Source organism: Calonectris borealis, chromosome 2, assembly GCF_964195595.1.
Source record: "Calonectris borealis chromosome 2, bCalBor7.hap1.2, whole genome shotgun sequence".
NCBI classification, from domain to species: Eukaryota; Metazoa; Chordata; class Aves; order Procellariiformes; family Procellariidae; genus Calonectris; species Calonectris borealis.
This window is the reverse complement of record NC_134313.1, coordinates 133,219,702-133,239,613: the sequence shown is the minus strand read 5'-3', so window position 1 is coordinate 133,239,613 and position 19,912 is coordinate 133,219,702. Positions and strand designations below refer to the sequence as shown.

Below are 19,912 nucleotides of genomic sequence, written 5' to 3'. Positions count from 1 at the left end.
GAAAGGTCACGCTATTACAGGAAAGAGAGTTTAACATGGGCTGTCATGCAAACTCATGATGATGAGGCTAGTCTCACCAAAATACCTCTCCATGTTGGTACAGATGGTAGTGCCAAGACTGTAGAGCATGTACCACAATCCACAACCATTTCCCTCTCTGTTACACTTTCACATACATTACAAAAGCTACTCTAGTTAGAAATGACTAGATAATTAAACAGCTATGCAAGGCAAACCAATAACAATTCCTCCGTAAATCACAGACAAATCAGCAGTGTCTACCCCTGTGGACCACCTACACCTGTAGATGGAATTACTGTTGTAGTTATTTCCATCTCTGCCTGTACCCTCATACACCACTTGGGGAAAAAAGATGTGCCTGATTTTAAAAAACAAACCCCCAACAATAACAAAGAAAGACAACCTTTCCCAGTTCTCTGGGAAATTAGAACAAGAAATCTAGTGTCTGCAAATGTATTGCTTCAGGGAAACCAAAACTCAGAAAGTATTAATCAGCCTGACTAATTGTACTATAACCAAGCCAAATTAATTGAATAAGCCTCCCTTCAGTAGCGTTTGTTCGCTGAACTGAGGAAGCTTTTGACTGTTTCAGGCCACCTTAATCCAACACAGGTCGCTTAAACAACGTGTAATGCCAACAACTATTGTTAAAATGCATTGAATTAGAGTTAGACTTTCAGAAGTCAAAGGTATGTAACTGTCCACCTGTATTCACAAACACATTCAACAGCTGTATATCAGAAGTAGCCCATGTATGCGCACCAGTTTCAGGGTTTTATTTCTACTTCATCACGCAAATTCTCACTTTTACAGCCTTGTAAATTTTCTTCACTTTGAGGTGTGGACAAGAAGTTTCAGAAAAATCCAAGGACAAGATCAGAGCAATCTATCCTGTTTTTGCGTGCATATCAACATCCAAAAAAAAAGGTAGTCCCATGGTTTTGCATATGTCTCTACACTGTTGAAAAATTATTATTTTGATTACATGATGCCATACTATCTTAGCAAAAATAACTAGATAAAAAAAAATTTCACAGATGATGTGCCAGGGCTTCCTCCTCTTAGTGCTAATAGCACTTTGCAAGTTTATGAGAGCAGCTCCAAAGGAAAATCAAAAGCCAAATAAAATTCAGTTACACAGGAACCTTTTCTTCTTACTTCTGTTTTGATCATATTAACAGTTCCTTTACTATAGAATATCTGCTCACAATCAAGGCAGTCAAGCTTCACTAATTCCTTGTCATAACATATATCCTCATTGCTCTCTTTTACTCTCATCTTTCATATCCCCAAGTTGCTTTCAGTTGACTTCAGTTTTAACCTTCATTTTGTTTTGCATTTCCATGGCATGAAGCCTAGTTGGGATTCCAGTGCTCAACTCAGGTTCCTGTCAGCTCTGTATTGAAGGTGCTTGGCGACTGTTACAACCTGTGTTATTCCCGTCTTGGATCTCGGAGAACCATCTTCCAAGATGGACTTGCTGATGGACTGCAAAACTCCCTTGTCGGCCTGCTGAACGTGCCCCTGGCCTCATTAGGAACATAAGGGAAGAAGCCAACTCCGTCAAGCTCTCCACCTGGTCTCCATTTCTTGGGACACTGGAGTATTGCGGAGGAAGTGGTGGGATAATAAATGCATCTTTGCAGGATATACAAACTTTCTCTCTGGCTCAAAATCAAATTGAGAGGTCAACCCAACCGCAAAAATATTTAATGAAAATTAAGGCTGAGACTAACACTTTGGAGTAGATTTTATGTAGCGGAAGATGACATCAAAATTCTTTCCTCACCAGCCAAGTTCTCCAGCACTAAGAATATTCTCTCATCTGCACTTCATCTCTAGACTTGGCTATAGCCTGTTGTAAAGCATGACTTGGACAGCCTTGGTATGCAACCTCTAAACTGCAGCCCTACTTCTGAACGTCTACAACAAGATGCAAAGACATACTCTGTGCTGCAACTCTACTTTGTTACACGGCCTTTATGCTCACAGTCCCCGTCCCTCATTGAATACTAAACAAGACTTTGCAAATGATGTGTGAGAGCCCTCACCTGGAGGCGTTATATGCAAAAATGAGAATGCAGGAGAAGGGAGGGAAACATCAAGCACCCATAGCCAGAGCTTCACGAATTATACCAGAATGCAGTTTGTTACATTTTAATAAATTACAAATTAGTGGGATACTCATTACTGGAAGGAATCTAGGAAGATGCAATGTACTAACATATCTAAAAGCTAATATAGGGGGAAAAAAAGTAATGCAATAATTTGCATTTTGAACTACTAAATTTATTTGAAAATTTCATTTTTAGTCTTACTGTAGATTAATCCTATGCATGCTTTTCTGCAACAAATCTAAATGGATAGCATTACCCTGAAATATTACTGATTTTTTCAAAAAGTAACGAAGTTAGAAAAAGAAGCACAACTATTTTCGTACAAAAGACCAGTGATAAGTAAACTTTCGATTAAAAAAATTCAGACCACAGTCAATGAATATTACCAGCAGCTGGTGTGGACCAGCACGGGATTCCAGGGGTGGTAAGTTTGCCAATCTGTAAGTCATCACATGTAGCTCAGATGATCACGACAAGCTTTCAGCAAAACACTGGACTGCAAGGGCCTTTCCTAAAAAGTTATCTACTGCGCCTGTAATTTTCTCTTGTGCATGTAATGTTTTGTTGCTGTTGTTGATGGTGATTTAAAGAAAAAAACATATCAGGATAGGAGGTAACTAGCTGTATACAGCAGCCATTTCTGTGAGTGGTAAAGATAGGAAGAACAGCCCCTGTTTTCAGCCATTTTATCTCAGATTGTGCTTGAAAGAAAGCTAATGCACAAATGTAAAATTTTTGCTCATCCTTCACTTTGAAATAAAAGCATAATAGAGTTTCCACAAATTCTTATTTCTGCAGAGGATATGAAACTGGCACATTAGTTTGTTTTTCAAATAGCTTTGTGAGTATGTTAAATAACTATAATATAAAAAATAAATGTATGTTATTACCAGAGTCTAATAAGAATAAGCACCTCATTGTGCTGTCATACACAGAAATAGATACTGAGAGAGCTGTTACCCCATATAGCTGACAGTGAGATATCTGAATACAATGTTTTCATACAGTAAACACACAGTCCTTCTGAGAGCATTACTACTGCTTATGATCAAATTTAAACACCACAGAAAAGAAATGCCCTCCTTTTTAAAGCAAGGGAAACTGAAGAATTTCTCCCCTCCCTTCCCGAAACGAAGTGACCTGTGCAGGAGACCTACGCAGAAAGCTGGGAATTGAAACCGGCGAAGACAAAAACCAGTGCCAGAAAGACAAGGTGATTTTTTCATCAATTTTGGCATGCCACTGACAAAAGATGAAGAAATACCGATAAAGACAAGAATCCTGAAAGTCTTGAGGATTTATACTGACGGCTCTAGTGTCTGCTAACTAAACTACAGACACAGAGGTGTGTATATGCACACTCACAAGGAACAATGCTGACTTGGCAACGCTTCTTTCATGAGATGGTATTTTTGCTGTCCCCGAGTCTTCCATACAAGCATTGCCAGAAGAAAGCTAATTACCTCTCAATTAAAAACAAAAAACAACCCCACAACAACACATTCTTTCAGTGTCCTACACGTTTTAATTCATCATGTAATTTTTATTTTAGGGCATGGTAACAGGGCTTTTCCTTAAAATGCCAATCTGCTTTTTGATCTTTACTGCTGACATGAAATAAAAGAGCTGTACATTATATAAATCTTCAGTTTCACTTAGCTTGAAACTGATAAAAAGAGAAAGAGAAAACAAAGCCAACTGCATAAATTCTTCTAAACCGAAAGGCATTCCCCTTACCCTAACTAACATTCATTTCTGCACATCTTGTTTGAATTATCATCTGAAGTTTGTCTTGTTCCATCTCCAGAACAAGTCAAATAGCAGAGCATAAAGATATGGCTACATGAATAAAAACACATGATCTACTTGGTCACTGCAAACCTAAAAATAAGCTAAGACAGAAAAATATTATCTGGCAATTGACATGTTACTTTGATCCCTTCGTTTCTGTATTCTGTCACACACATTCAATCCAGCAGCTACTGGAAGCATCGGCATGCACCTTCAACGTGATGAGAATCAATATTCTGAGGGAATCACTGCACTTTTACAGAGCTTGAATATTGTGATATTCAATTCAAATAAGACAGTATCATGTTACAGAAAGGAAAAGTTAAACGTTAAGACAAAGGGCAAGAACTGTGGTACTAGTCATAATAAAATGTAGCAAGCCTGAACAGGTGGCACAGCAATAGTTTATCAGATTCACTGGCTTGGATTTTCTTGTGCAGAAAATCTGATCTCCAGTAGGATTCCTAAAATGGAAAAAGTCTTTCTTGTCTCTACCCTTTTGCTTCTGAATCATGACATGAGAATTAGGACAGTGTATGCTATACTGGGAAAAAGTTAGGATGGTTTTCTTTTAGTTACGTTTTTTTTTTAAATTTTGCTTTTTCATTCAGAAAGTCAAATTAACTATTTTGAGATTAATAATCAGTTTTTAAATCTTTACTTGTAGCATGCCTCAATTAATCTATAATGTACCACCAATAATACACCTTCAAAGTTGAAATCTTTGAATTAAAAGGACTTGAAGTCTGATCTTCTGCTTATCAGGTGAATGATGCTGTGAATACTTATTTTAGAGGAAGATGCTCCCTGTTTCAAAATTGCTCCATTTTGCATACGCCTTCTGAAAAAGCATCCATTGAGAAAGCAAGTAAGGAGAAACAAACTTACTTCTCTCCAGCCTCATGACTTTAAGTTTGATTCCAAACTGTGCCCCAACTGCCATTCCAATGACGGCACACAGACATCAAGAGGCAAAGAGAAGGAATGTCAAAAGGAGAAATGGTGACCTACCTCAAGCCAGTTAATAGTCTTATAATTAAAACATTCCTAAGGGATCAGAAAGGAAGAAACTGAATCTTGGTCTTCCACAACTTAATGCTCACGCTCTTAGAAAAAAGGAAGCAACAGGATTTGCACTGCTGCTGAGAAAATGTTTTATAGAGCTTTTTGGTGGCTCATCCAGTTATTGAGTATGACCTCTGAGAGGCTACAGTCTTTTATTAGCTTCTTATTTAACTACTGCTGATAGCTTACCCCAGGAAAATCTGTCATAGCAGAACCACAGGAAAAAGCGCCATGTGTTGCGTAGGTAGGTTTAACATCAAATCGCTATACTTACTGAAAGCATGTTTAACTGTTTACAACTAAATGCATACACAGAATCAACTGTCAGAAGAAACCCACTAAACACACAGCCGAAGATAACCCTAGTGATAAAGAACAGATATGAATGGAAGTGGCCAATGGCAAGATAGAAAGGAGTAAGAAGCACTTTACATTTCTATCCGGCGCTGAGCATAGTACCTTAACAAAAAAAGTTAAGGCCAAAGAAATAAAGGACCATACCATGTGGCTTGGATGCACTGCTAAGAAACCACATGTAGTCAATGGGCATTGCCTCCAAATCCAAAACATTCTTCTTGTTATTGCATTAGTAACATAGTGCATACTAAATATATCACTACTTAAAGCCTTACCACTTTTTAAAATAACTTTCAAATGATCATTAAATCCTATGGTGTTGGTTGTTAATTTTACTCCTGGAAAAAATAGGTAATAGCAGTAGAACCAGAATTAGTGAGCTGGACAAGACACAGGGACAATTTGCAGCGGTTGGAACTTTACATGCAATTAATTCCTTTCACAAATGTGTATGCTCACAGAAATGATTGATTTTACTTCTAGTGGTATTAAAAAAGGAAGCAGAGTAGGGGAATCTGTTCTTGAGAAGTCAATGACCACTGAGAGGAAAGGGAAATGGGGGGAGAAGCCTGGAGCCTACAGGAATTTATAATGGTAACAGTGAGGCAAAATCTTGCTACTTAAAAAGAAAATCTGGAGGGAGGAGCAAAAATGTTAGGATGGGCTCAGAGATGTGCAAGGACAACCTTGGACTGTTCACCCAAGAATGCCACCCAGTTTTGATCACAGGCTTCACTTGTGCTGCCAGTTGTGCACAAGAATAAACTTTATAGACATTCAACAGACTGCTTACAGGCAATCCTGAAAACATTCACCCCGGTGTGCTGTAACTGCTTGCAGGATCGATGCTTAAAACCTATTTTATTATATAACCTTTCTTGTATGATCTCAATTATCAGCAGAAAATCACTCAAAAAAGAATCTAGGATTAATGTAATGAAAAGTATTTTGGTAGCTTTATAAAGATTTTAAGATTACAACAGTCTTTGCTTTCAACATTTCCCTAATATAGCTATTAGGTGATTTGTTGTTTCAGTTGTAGGTGCATTCTAGTTTCTTTTTTCCCCACCACGATGAAAATTTTTAATCAAAGCAATTTCTGTATCTAAGGAAAAGGTATTTTATAGAAACTGTATTAAATGCACATTTAGTTGTTCTGTTTACAGCATATGCTTCCAATTAATACAAGTTACTATGGCACTTCCCACCTTATATTTTGAAGGTGAAAGGAATTTATGCTTTCTTCCTATTTCTGGTACTTACTATCTCAAAGTTGAAATATCTCCTTTAAAACTTAATTGTAAAGGATTTTTCATTCATTAAGTTTTGGAATCAAAGCTTTTTATTTTTAGCATTTTTTTTTTAGTATTACCTTTTTAGCCAGAGGAAGTATCTGTATGCCTCTGTTGTCTTCTCACTTGTGCCAATAACGATGGGACGTTTGTTTTGTTTTTTTTAAAAAAACCAAACCTGTTCCCACAACAGCTGCTTTCATCACTAACAGGTAACCAGCAGTATCCATATTAAACAAATCTTAGAATACGCAAATACTGAGGAGTCTCTCTCCATTAGACTGTACAAGCCTAAAAGCCTCGACAGTATGCTGCAACGCCAGGGCTTCACGTTCCACCGTAATACAGCAAACTGGAGAACCATCGCCGCAAAAGTCCCCAGACCAACAGACTCAGGCACAAACAGCACTATGTAGGTTCCAATAAACACCAAGCAAAATTCATAGTCATGTTAATTAACTTGAAGCTATAAATACTGTATCTAAATAGTAGTATAGGCAATATTAATTATTGCTGCTAATCATTGCATTTCAATGCAATATAAAATATAAAGTGGGAAATAGAAAGGCATGTCTTGTAGTATAATGGATATTGCTGCTCCCTCAAGGTGTCTTGACCCATATACAAAGGAAATACCACTACGAAGTACTGGAGGATGTGGGCCCAAGCGCTCATTTGCAACTACTCCTGACAGAACACAGCCAGTATCCCATTCATTCAGTAGCACCATTGAACTCCTTGCAGACAAACCACTCCTGTATTTATAGGATGGAAGCAGATGAACTGCATCTGCTTTGGCAGTAGTGTGCCTTACTGACTCCAATTTTGACTTCTAAGAAAGCAAACGGAAAGTAAGCAGGGAACAATCATCAATACTGGGGAGTGCATTAAGGCTACACTAAACTTCGTCTGAGAAAAGGATTTGCGGCAATTCAGTCAGTGCCTGGTGCAAGTGTTTGATGTAGTGATAATAAACCATTATGACCTATAATTTATATTTTGTCCACTAGTTTTAAAAGGAACCTTATCTGTCTACATGAGGATCACACACTATGGAAGCTGCATCTGTGTGTAGTTACTGAAGCTGTAATGGCAGTAAATCTCCAGCAGAGAAAGAGACGGAGCCTTACAGATTCAGACACCCACAAGCTGAAGGTTGTTTCAGAACTTAAGGGCACATACAATATTGCCATATTAATATGCCTGAGAAAATAACCAGGGGTAGAAAGGAAATGGAAACAAGAGTATGTTTCAGGTTGGAAACAAAGACTCCTGTACCCTTCCATCTCTACTATCTGCTTCACTGACACTTTATCCTCCCAGCTATCAAATCAGACAACCCAGATTTATGTTTTGTTTTGTTTTAGCTTATAATAGCCACCATACAACAGGGCAATCAGCAGAGCATAAAGCACACCCACTTAATCTTTCTACCACAACATATATTAAGTGTACATCTTATCATACAATTTTGACAGCCCCTGAGAATCAGAAGTCCCTATTTTCCCAGGCTCCACGAGAGCGTATGGCCCACACAGAACATATTGAATATACAAACCTGCAGAGGAAGATTGTTTTAAGGTCTGGAACTCACAGCAGGAACCAAGCTAAGTTCAGTTCCACTTGGAAGCCATAAAAACATGGGTTTAAAAAAAGTGCAGCAGTATCTGGTGTTTGATATCTAACAGTATGCAACATGTTTATGACATGTATTAGGCTACAAAATCTGAGTTCATAGCCTGGGACAACAAAGCAGAACTCGGCTCTGGCATATGTAGTGGGAAATAGAAAGGCATGTCTTGTAGTGTAATGGATATTGCTGCTCCCTCAAGAGCTTGAGCTGCATAGAGCAGGTGGTTCAAAGAAAGACATCAGCACTTTGGAAAAAATTAAAATACAATTAAAAGAGCAATTAAATGGCAGCTGGTTTAAATAAGAGTCAATTCAGATTTGGTTTTACTATAAGAACAACTCAATTCAGTTCTGCAGAATTACTTCTCAGAATTGAAAGCATAAGAAAGTTTGGACAAAATATGTAGTGAGTAACTAAAACTGTCTCAGTCACACAGAACTCAGTTAAAAAGGGTGCCAAAATAATGAAATCTAGATGAGGTATCACTTTCAAACTACTTTAAAAGTAGTCTGATTCCAAATCGGACAATCAAGTCCCATGGCTCTTTCTGTGGTCTTAAAACAGCTTTTCTGTAATTTTCTAAAAAACTTCCCTCTCCCTGACATTAAGTAAAATAACCACAGAAGCAACAAGAGAAAACGCCCAAGTATATAATGGAAAGAGGGAAACATACCAACATACACAACAACATACCAAGCCTACATATTGAAAAAAACCCAAGAAGTTTTATACATTAAATGAGATCAACAGAAATAAATATTAAAAAGGGTCATGGTTAATTTCAAAATATGCTTTAAAGGGTAGGACTGTCTCCAGGAAGAACAGGAGTTACTTGCCAAGTAGGAAATCACGTCAATACCAGCTATTCTTAATCATCATAGTCTCATGCAGTGGAGAAAAATTAGTCATTTTACCAAGTGAACACCACTTCTTACTTTCATACCTCAAAGCCTTCTTTTTCCCCACCACTGACACTCTTTCTCTACAGCAAATAGTATACAAAGCCAAATGGTGGATTCTGTGTCTGAAAAAGTTTGTTGGGTTTGTTCGTGGTTTTTTTCCCCCCCCCCATTTTTAACATGAAGTAGAATTAGAAAGAAAAATTTTGTGTTATGTATGACCCATGAGAGTTTGAATCAACTCAGTCTACCCTGAATTAAATTTTGGGTTAATCTTCCAGGCTTGTGAGTTTGTATCTCATCCTCTGGATAGCAAAGATACAAAAGGAAACTGGTGTCCCATCTATAAAAGCCAATAATCCCACACAGAATATTTTCCGAGAAATGCATTTCCAAAATGCAACTAACTGGAACTTTCAACCACAGTACACCTGATCAAAAAAACTATATGATGTAAAGGAAGGCAAAATAATCCCAGAATAGCAACATGTTGATTTACCCAGAACAGGAAAAAGGGTTTTAAATGAGGAATTACACTTCCTGTACAGTGTTCATTTAGAATTAGAAGACAGTTTGACAAACATACTGAAAAAGGGGCACTGCAACTGCACAAAACCTTGCCATCTTTCCCTCCCATGCAGCATGCTCCATGGGTCACTCTCCTCCCAGAGTAAAAATACTCTACCTCCATGGAATCCTGCGATGTGCTTAGGTGAAAGGGAAAATAAGGAGCAGCTCTCAAGCTGCTCTTTACCATAACACAGCCTGAGACACGAGCAACCCTTCCATTCCTCCATGCTGGAGTACTCTGGAGGTTTCAATTCTGCCACCAGTCAATAACTGAAAAGCCAAGGCTCTGTTATTTAGATAAATGCTTTAAAAATCGGTTTAATTTCTTAAATTTTTCAAGTTTTAGGTTATATAGGGCTGGTAAGCAAGATTTTTTAAGATAAAACTGTGGTTGAAAAACTTCTGAAGTACTGTAAAAAATTCTCTTACATGTTGGACTATTATCAGCTAAATTTCACTTTTGATTGGAAAAAAAAATTTCTTTCTCCACTCACTTGTGTGGAGTACAAGAAAGTAGAAAACTAAGCAAAGACAAATTATCTTGTTTTGCATAAGATTTAGCTTAAATGTAACAGGCTAAAACCTCATCCCCTAAGTATTGGAGCAGTGCAGCTGAAGGGCTACTTGTGCCCTGTATAAAAAGTGATAAAAAATTTAGTTAAATTTTAGTTCAACTGTCTTTCCAAAACAGGTGTTACCATAGTGTCATATAATATGAAACAAAACAGAATGCATACATAAGCATACCATTTTGGCATATGCATATATACACATATTGTGCAAACCAAGATCAGTTATACCTGAAAAATAACCACACTTACCTGTTAATGTAACTTAAAGCAACATAGGTTGGCTGCTGAAGTTCTTGTTTCTCTAATACACGTGGGTCTGTATCTGCAACAAAAAATACATACACTGAATTGAGTTTTCTGTATTTACATTGAAACATATGGGACTGTATACTGCAAAGTAACATAAGCAAAGATAAGAGAGAAAATAGCTCAACCCAGTTTTATCCATATAGAGTATGCTTAGCACAGCACAATCATTTGTTCATTCATTCATAAACACAGTATTGCATTACTTTACACAAGAATTTGAAACATCAACAGTGATGTAATTTCCAACTGTCACACAAGCTTTCACAATCCCTCATAAATGTTAGTTTTCACTGCTTTCCATGATTTACAGTGTTAAAAGGATCAAGCTTTCTTCTTCTTTAATGTAGCTGTTTCTAAATATGGTTGACACATTTTGAGATGTTTCAAGAGTGATTAGATCTCTTAAGCTGGGAGTTGATACTTTTCTTCTGCATCTCTGAGTTTTGCTTTCTCCCTTCTCTACAGATTATTTTCTGAAGCTCTCAATCAGAAAACTCATACAAAAATGCACTTGAAGCAAAATGCTTGCCAAGCAGAGCGTTGCCCACCGAAAGCCCTGAAGCAAACACAATCCAATTCCCTTGAGTGCTAACTTTCTCACTCAAATGAAAGAATATGTTTTCAATCACTGTTTTCATTGTCCTTTTCAGTTAAGTTTTGCTTTTATCTAACAAAGAAGTAGTCTTGGTTTAAATTTCTGAAACTAAAACCAAGGGAGTATGCCCATAGTTTACGTAGTTTTCTTATACCAAAAAACAGGATTATCTTGAGATTTCAAATACAGCCTTGCCCTACACTGTAGAAATGCACCTTTAGGAGCTAAGCATAAACAGACTTCAAAAGTTCCCAATGGAAAATGTGCATCATGCCTGTGCAGATTACTACATAGTCATTAACAACATATTTTATGCATTACTTTAAAAGCAATTCTGGGTGCAACTTCTGCATTTTAACTATAAAGAATACAAACTGCTTTTACTAAATGGCTCCCCGTAGCACTGCTGCTTTCCATCTTTTATTTCTGAGAAGCATCTACTTTGTGTTGGGGGGAGAGGAACTCCAAGCAAGACCCATATTTTGGATTGTTCTCGCTTCATCCTACAACTTTAAGCATTGTTACTCTTAAAAGCTCATTATCTTGATAGCCACATTTGTTTGACCTGATCAGTTGCTTCTGGTGGTTTTTGTGGGTTTTGTTTTGTTTTTAAAACATGATACAATTATTTTGAAATCTGTGTCTGCTGTCTTGCTTTAAGGAAGATTTTTAACTAAACTGAATGGGGACTGTGCTTGAGGTAGGTGCATTTGTCACACCACTGCCCAAAGCAGATAATGTCTTTATTCAGTGAGCAGGGAATCCTCTGTCCCATCCCCTCAAAGCTCAGACTGATCCCAATCTTTCTTCCTACATTTGCTCCTGCAAAGCTCAGGCTCCAGGATTTGCTAACATGCCTTTATTGATATGTCCCTAAAGACATAAATACCTTTAAGGAAGTTCAGAGAAGAGGGATAAAAGCACAAGCGCCAATCCAACCAGCAACCCCAAGTCTGTTATCCTTAAAAGGAGCAGATCTTGCTGGTGCCTGGGGAAATTCTGGAGTAATTACCAGCACACAACACTCTGTATTAAGCTAACCAAAGACAGCAAAGCATCAGCTGTCGTCCATATTATCTTTATATTTCACTCCTCTGAGGAAGTTAGGTTCACGCAACACACATGGATCTTTTACTTGCCTTTGTTTCTACAAAACCCACAAGTCATTTAGCAGGCCAAGCATGCAACTGCTGTCATGGTGAGCTCCATTAGATTTACACCTCAGTGGTGCATGGCCTGCCATGAAACTGTCTTGATCCAGAATGTCTGCAGAGCATTAATCCCAGCCAGGACTATCTGAGAATGGCCTCAACCCAAGTTTAGGCATCTGTGGTTAAACGACTACATCTTTGCTAATCCAGTTCTTAAATGGGATTAACCTCCATCTATAAACAACAGTTTCTGTGACTGAAGGAGACAAAATTGGGGCTGGTTTACATCAGTGTGCTGCACGTATCTGTGGGAGAGGACAAGGGAAAGCTCTAATGAGGAGTCCACCACCCTTCCACTGCTCGCCAGCAGCTCACCATAACAGCAGCTGAAGATGAAAACGCAAACACAAAAATGAAAAGCTCCATAACTTTTGTAGGAGTGTATTATCAAAGCACAGAGAGATTTGCCTGCTGGCACCTGCACAAAGCAGAGTCCCGTCTCTCAGTAGGTGCTGCCTGACACAGGAGGAATGCACTGCACACAGTCTCTATTCAGTGCATCTATCCCTTCCTCCTCCACATATCAGACTTCACATGTATTTCAAGTCAATTGTGTTGTATATCCCAATTCCCCCAAAAAATAATCCAGGAGGTGGTCAAGAAAATCTTGTATGAATTTAGCATTCAAAATGCTTGACATATTTTTATTCCTCTTGCAACCACCTGCTGGGTTGCCGGTCACGAGAACTTCACATTCACTTCTGCACTGTAGCAGGAACTATACATAATACTGTTGGATATTATTACTCTTCCCCAGCTATAATAACAGAAGACAAAAAGAAAGCACAGAATCCTGCGCTGGGGCCACCACATGGCCCTCAGAGAAGAGCAGAAAAGAGCAGAGACCAGGCCAGCTGTGCCACAGGTGCCAGCAGCCACGCAGCCGCGGCACAGCCCTTCCCCAGGTGGAGGGGCACGAAAGCCGCACCGTCAGCTGCACTGCACCCACCTAAAACCTGCACAGCCTTGCTATCCAGGGCACATGTACACTTTGCTCACTACTGCCAGCTTTTTTCTCACTGTCTTAAAATGCCACCAGTCTGTTCCTTCCCACCTCCATTCCCTCTTTCTCATCCCCTGCCAGCACCTTTCCTCTCTCCTGCCCCTCCCTAACCCCAGTTCTTGCTACTCATCCTGCCTCCCATCGCTCCCTCCTGCCCTCGCTGTCACGCTGCCCACTCCTCTCCCCTCAAAATGTCCCGACACATGAACAAGTTAAAAAGCACATGGAGATGTCTATAACCCCTTGTTCACTCTTGTACCACAGGACTGAACATATATACAATTCTCTCCCTGTACTGCCCTCTTCCCTGCAGCCTCTGACTCTCCCCCTGCCTTATTGTATCTTACCTGCAATTTAGACAGTCTCGACTTACTTTCTTGATGTTAGTTAGCACACTTTTGAGCACAGGGTGAATATCCATTATTGTTAACAACTACAAAAAGACCGCAACCAACCCAGGCTTGCTTTAAAAAAAAAAAAAAAAAAAAAAGACAATAATAAGCATTTTTCTTTTTTTTTTTTTTTTTTTTTTAAAAAGATAGCAAACACAGCTCCAGTGAGATTAAGCAGCAGTATTTCCTGATGCTGAACCTTCAAGCCTGGACTACCAGTGCTCTGCTTCTCTCACACCTAAGCACATTCATACAGACACTAGCCCTGTTGTCTAACACCACACACGCTGCCCAAAGCCAGTCTCTGGACACGTTACCCCGCTGACCAGGATGTTAGGTATCAGCCAACACTCTCAACTATCTGACTTGGGGATGAGGAGCAGGAGAGGGAAAAATCTGTTGTCAATCTCATAAAATGGCCCTGTATAATATTAAATGTTTAGTCAGTGTTTCCTCAAACACGCATAGGCTGGTCAAAGTCAGCCAAAAGTAGCCTAAATAGTTTCCAAACAGACCCCTATAATGGATTAAACACTCACAGATGACAAATCTTTTTCTTGAAAAGTATTTAAGCAGTACAATCTAGGACTGATTTGAGCTCCTTTTCTTATAAGAAAAATACCCAGACAGCACACACACAAAAACAACTACAGATTTTGAAGGGACTGGTTGATTAGCATTACTTTAACTAGTTACCCTCACTTCCTGAAATAACATGGGCTATCGAAGACTCGCTACTTCATTAGTTTTGCTGTAACACTTTAAATCTGGTAGAACAAATTGCCACCCACTGTACATTAGCTGCCCTCATTATTTGTCTCTTCTCATAACCATTATGTTCCACTGATTTCATTCCACAGCGGGAAGAAGAAAAGTACTATGTACTTTCTGTAATGCTGTGGGTTTTTTTTAGCTATATCCTCTTATTTTACTATGGTGTTAGATTTTGGAAACCCTGTTTTTCTTCTCTTTTTCTTTAATGAAATGCTACTAAAATAAAATTTTGATTTCATATGAACTACCCCAGGGTTTTGTTCTGGGTCCCACCACCTGACTATCAAAAGACCAAAGTGTGGGTGCTAACATCCACAAGAGAGAGTTACTTAACTAATCATCTATAGGATTAAACACCTCCAATTTCTCACATCCACAACCTGTTTCATACTGGGCAACCAGACAAGTAGTATGAATGTGTAATTAAGGCTAAGACCATAAATTGCACTGCGCCATCTCTGAACTGCTCAGACGAAGCCAGGCATTTTCTGTGGAGCGTGTTCTAACAAACTGAATCACTGACTACTGAACCAAGTTACGATTACTAAATCACCTCACTCTGCAGAAATAACTTGCAGCTTGGAAACACTGCAAAATCCTAACCTGGTGAAGTATTTTAAAGAGAAAATAATAAAAAAGGCATATGCATCCTGTGTAAGTATAGTTTTCATCAATTATATAACTTTGTTCTGCATGAGTATTTCTGCATAAAAATACCTGCTACATCTTCGTTATTATATAATGGAGCAAAAAGTTTTGCCCTACAAGATACAAGAAAGTTATCATAAGCAAATTCACATGAGAACTTCACTTTCATAAAGTCGCTGCATTTAAATCACTGAAAAAATCACTTTTCACTTTATAAAGGGCACACAGAAAAGTGCTAACAAATTTCAGTGGCATTATTTTACAACCGCAAGCTTTCTTCTTACAGGGAGTAGGAAAGGTCACTACCACTAGTAAAGTGGTAAAGATAGTCTCAGAAGAAAAAATGATGACTTAAAGGAGGTAAAATTTAAACTACTCTTCAATGTCTTGAATATGAAGTGGCCAGTGCTGCTTTTACCCCACTGTGCCACCACTTAACAGGTAGAAGTTGAGGTCAAATTGACAAGAGTCCAAGTACCCAAAGAAGGACATATGAATCCCGGTTCACATACAAATGAAATGACTGGATTTTCAAGATTTTTGGGTAGCTGTAGCCCTCCAACAGATTTCACTGATGTCTTCTATCAGCCATGCCATTACTTAAGGCAAATAGTTGCAACAAAAGCAAAAAGACAAAACTCCCCTTGCCAACCCCAGGGTGTTATTTCTGTTTCCATTTAATCTCAAAAAGAGTAACAAAATGCCTCAAATGTTACGAAAATAATGGCCCTGCAAAGGATTTTAAAAGCACTAAAACTTACATTTACAAGGACCAAGGACTCGCAGTATGACCTCTCTCCCAAGTCACTCAGAGATGTTTCTGATAGTCTCACCTTTTCGTGCAAGGTCGGTGCAAGATCAGACTGAGGTGAACTGCCAACACAGAGGTCCCCAGACTCACAACTGGCTTTGTCAGAACATCCGTACACATGTTCCGCTCACCTACCACCAGGTTCGCAGGGTCCCTGTCTTGTATTTCACTTGGCCTTGAAAACTGGCTGATATAAGTCAGCTCAGCTAATTAATTAAAACCTACACTTCCCTTGAAACTAGCTCGCTTCACTAATGGTGCCAAGGCAAACATTTCTGTTGGCTTCCTCAAAAGTCCGCAATTGTTCTTACATGGATGTAGCTTAAAAAACCAGAAACAGATAAATTTAATGTTACTGGAAACTGCTCTCCATGCAAAACCTCCATTACAAGGAAGCCACTATGAACTTCAGAGTTTCAATTCCAAATGCAGTGTTATTCAGGTCTTCTTATGAATTTAAAGGATAAGATCACAGACAACCATGATTTTACAGATATTAACATGGTCCCCTAATTATATTTTTAATAGAAAAAAATTTTCCCTCATCTCCAAAAAGAAGATGATGCTCTACACTTCAAAGACAGAACATTGGAGGATAAATACCATGATTCTACAAGAGTTTTAAACCTATCTGACTTCAAGAAATCCTTAATATTTACACATAAGTTTAAGTTCTTTCCAAGATCAAGGTGTTAAATGCCACAGAGATGGGCTTATCAAATGTGTGAAACAGATTAGATATCAAACTCTTCCACATTTCCAGATTAAGCTCTCGTTAAATAGATGACTAAGAAAGCTATATTCAGGCAAGTACAAACAAGAAAACGCTGTATTTATTTCAACTGTCACAGTTTCAGTGAACACTAGAGGCTTCAGGATATTTTTTAGTACAAAATTCTCCCTGTTTGGTCTATCCCAGACTTCCAAAAATTTCTGTTAGCTGCAAAGTTTATTTCCCCCATCAAATTCCTCATAAGTGCATGAAGCCATGGAAAAAAACTCTGAAAGACACAGGCCACATAAATATTACAAGAAGGTCACGAAACGGCAGTCGTCTTGGCCTGCTGGGAGACAGCTCTCTCAGGCTGACAGTGCTCTACTGGCAGTCTGCTGCTGCTTAAACAGGCTTGTGTACTTTCCACTCAGCAACTGATTGATTGCAATTGCTGCATTACTGCAGAAGAATAACGGAGTCCAAAGCCAAGGTAAGGCATCATAGATCAGAGTCCAAAGTTTAAACTACCGTGGACCTCTCCTAAAGCCTGCAAGCACAAAAAAGTTAGCATTAATCTTAACAACTGCAAATTACATATTATGCATGTAGGTAAGTGGTTAGCAAAAAGAAGTATCAAATAGAAGGTTTATTTAAATGAAGGCTGCCTCAGGAAAAAAAGCCAAGTAGTATATATTGGGAATGCACACACAGGCAGCTGGAAGGCATAGAAAGCAGCATCTGCTGACTTAACACCCTGGTTTAGCACACACTAGCCTGTTCACATAGGTGCCCCTCACAAGGAAGTGAGTCAGTCTTCATGGAAGTTTCTGAAGAAAATGGGAATTTGTAAAAACTGCCTCTTCACAGGAAACGCACTTTGATCCCAGGGACACCACACTGCAGCATTTTACCTTCACTGAGTGTTATGACTGCAGAACCTGTAAGAAGCAGTCAGAGGATATCACTGCAAGAGGGACCATATGAAAAAGGAGGTCACAGAAGTTCAAAAGCAGCCTGTTGAAAACGAAAGCACCAAAACTCCAAGAACACCACAACCAACAGCATCCATTCACTGCTGCAGACCAGCACATGTGAAACTCCATTTTATAACACAAACTCTGTGAAACACAAGAACTCAGAGCTTTGTCATATGAGAAAATGGTATCTTGCTGGGTGATAAGGTAGTGCACGCTACTTCAGATTACCTACGCAGAAACAAATCTGTGCTTCGGTCTTACAGCAAACAGAAGAGTAGAACATTTTTTATATAACACTATTACTAAGCAATCCTGTTTCATCCTTGCAAGCTGCCACTATTTAATTCAGACTGTGAACTCTTAGAAGTAACGGCCACCCCTTACCTCCCATTGCCCAGCCAAACAGGGTTCGGACTACAGCTTCACGTGTACTAATTTAATGCATAATTACTAAAAGGATTTCAGGTTAAAATGGTAGCTCAGCAACACAACTGAGTAGATCCATTTGACATTTTCAGTTTTTAATTTAAATACAAATAGCCAAGTAAACATAAACACAAGGATTTGCAAATCTTCTGATAAGTATCTTTAATTAAAAAAAAATATTTGTGATATAACCATATGTAAGAAAAAGATATTTCAGATATGGACAACAGAAAAGAGGAAGAATGCATGGAGTCCAGTCATGGATCCTGAATCTTTAAAATGTTCTAATTTCTGCAATTAAGTTAATTATTGCACACTAGTAAGTGACCACAGTGCTCCTCAGTTGCTGAAAGCAACCTTTGGATCTGTCATGCTGTCTTCAAATAGGCAATTAAAGTGAAAAATGAGAGTGTGCATAACTTTCCAATGTCATATATTATATATAAATAACACAACACACAAATAAGAACAAGACATAAGTTCTCAACCCAAACACTTGATCAACTTAGTCATATCTTCAGCTGTCTATTTGAAAATATATTACTTTGCTACTCTTGTGGTCCTTATTACAGACAATCTAGGGCCTTAAGAAAAGTCTTCCCTTGCCAGAAATCAAAACAACTTTCCATTCCTCTGTCCCCCAAATAATTTGCACTAACCAAGTATCAAATGTTCTAGGATAACCACGAGGTAGTGGACAGATCCAAGCAACCGATCTGTTCCTTTGTTCCTCAGTGGGGTAATCTGGATGACCAGAACTTACCTGAGGTTGCCCTAAGAGTTGCTTTCTTGCTTTATACCAATTTACAGTACTATAAACCAACTGCAGAATCTGTGAAATTCTTTATTTAAAAGATTAAAAAAAAAGATCATATACTGTAAGCGTTCTCAGTGGGAAGCTTGAAGATCATATACAGCCTGTGAGGAACAACATCACAGCTCCCTTTCCGTTCTTACAAGGTGTGTGAGCTCTCTGCATACCATCCTGCACCCGAACCCCCTCTCTCCGGCAGGCGAGCACAACTAGCATCCTCTCTCAGCAGAGAAATTCAAGCTGTGGCCTTTCCTGGTCCCATTAGAAGCTGGTCCGATTAGAGATGCATTAGACGTGGGCCTCCTCAGACCTCTGGCACAGCTAAACAACAAGCTACCACCTACAGTTGCTTCAGCCTGTGGTTGCCTCTGGCAGAAGGGATAGCACCTGATCAACCGGTTTTTAAGCCATCTCCCATGCGCCCCCTCCTCCGAAAACCCACCCAAAACTCCAGCAGCAACTACGAAGCAGGCAGCTGTGTAGAAGGGTATAACCATAATTCATTAAGAGAATATTACTGTGCACTGTGATTGCAGACATCCTCATAATATTCTTAGTAGCTCATGTCTCAGAATATAAAAAGTAATGCTGTAAATCAGATACTTAATTTCTATCCAAATGGAACATAATTGCTGGTAACTAGTTGCAGAGCTACAAATGTCAAAAAGGCGTCTCGTGATCTTTCAGACGTAGTGAACTGCAAGCACACTTCATGTGCCGTGATGCTTTTCCACTTATTATGTTAATTAGTTTTTATTTGAAACATACAATTATTGCTGCAATAATTAATGGTTACTTTTAATAGGTAAAATATTCATTAATCAAATCAACAGGAGACCAGGAGAGTCCTGGAAAGGTCCCTTAGAGATGGGGGAGGGGAAGGGGGGAGAAGGAAAAAAAAGTCTGCTGCTACATTATTT

At 38.8% G+C, this 19,912-nt stretch overlaps 1 protein-coding gene across 1 annotated transcript in view; it reads right to left on the bottom strand.

Moving 5' to 3' along the window:
* The window catches only part of JAZF1 (JAZF zinc finger 1), a 200,588-nt gene that overhangs the window by 79,755 nt on the left and 100,921 nt on the right, over window positions 1–19,912 (bottom strand). The window contains exon 2 of the mRNA XM_075143501.1: window positions 10,567–10,639. Coding sequence (XP_074999602.1) covers window positions 10,567–10,639 — 73 coding nt within the window. The remainder of the gene's footprint in view (window positions 1–10,566; window positions 10,640–19,912) is intronic.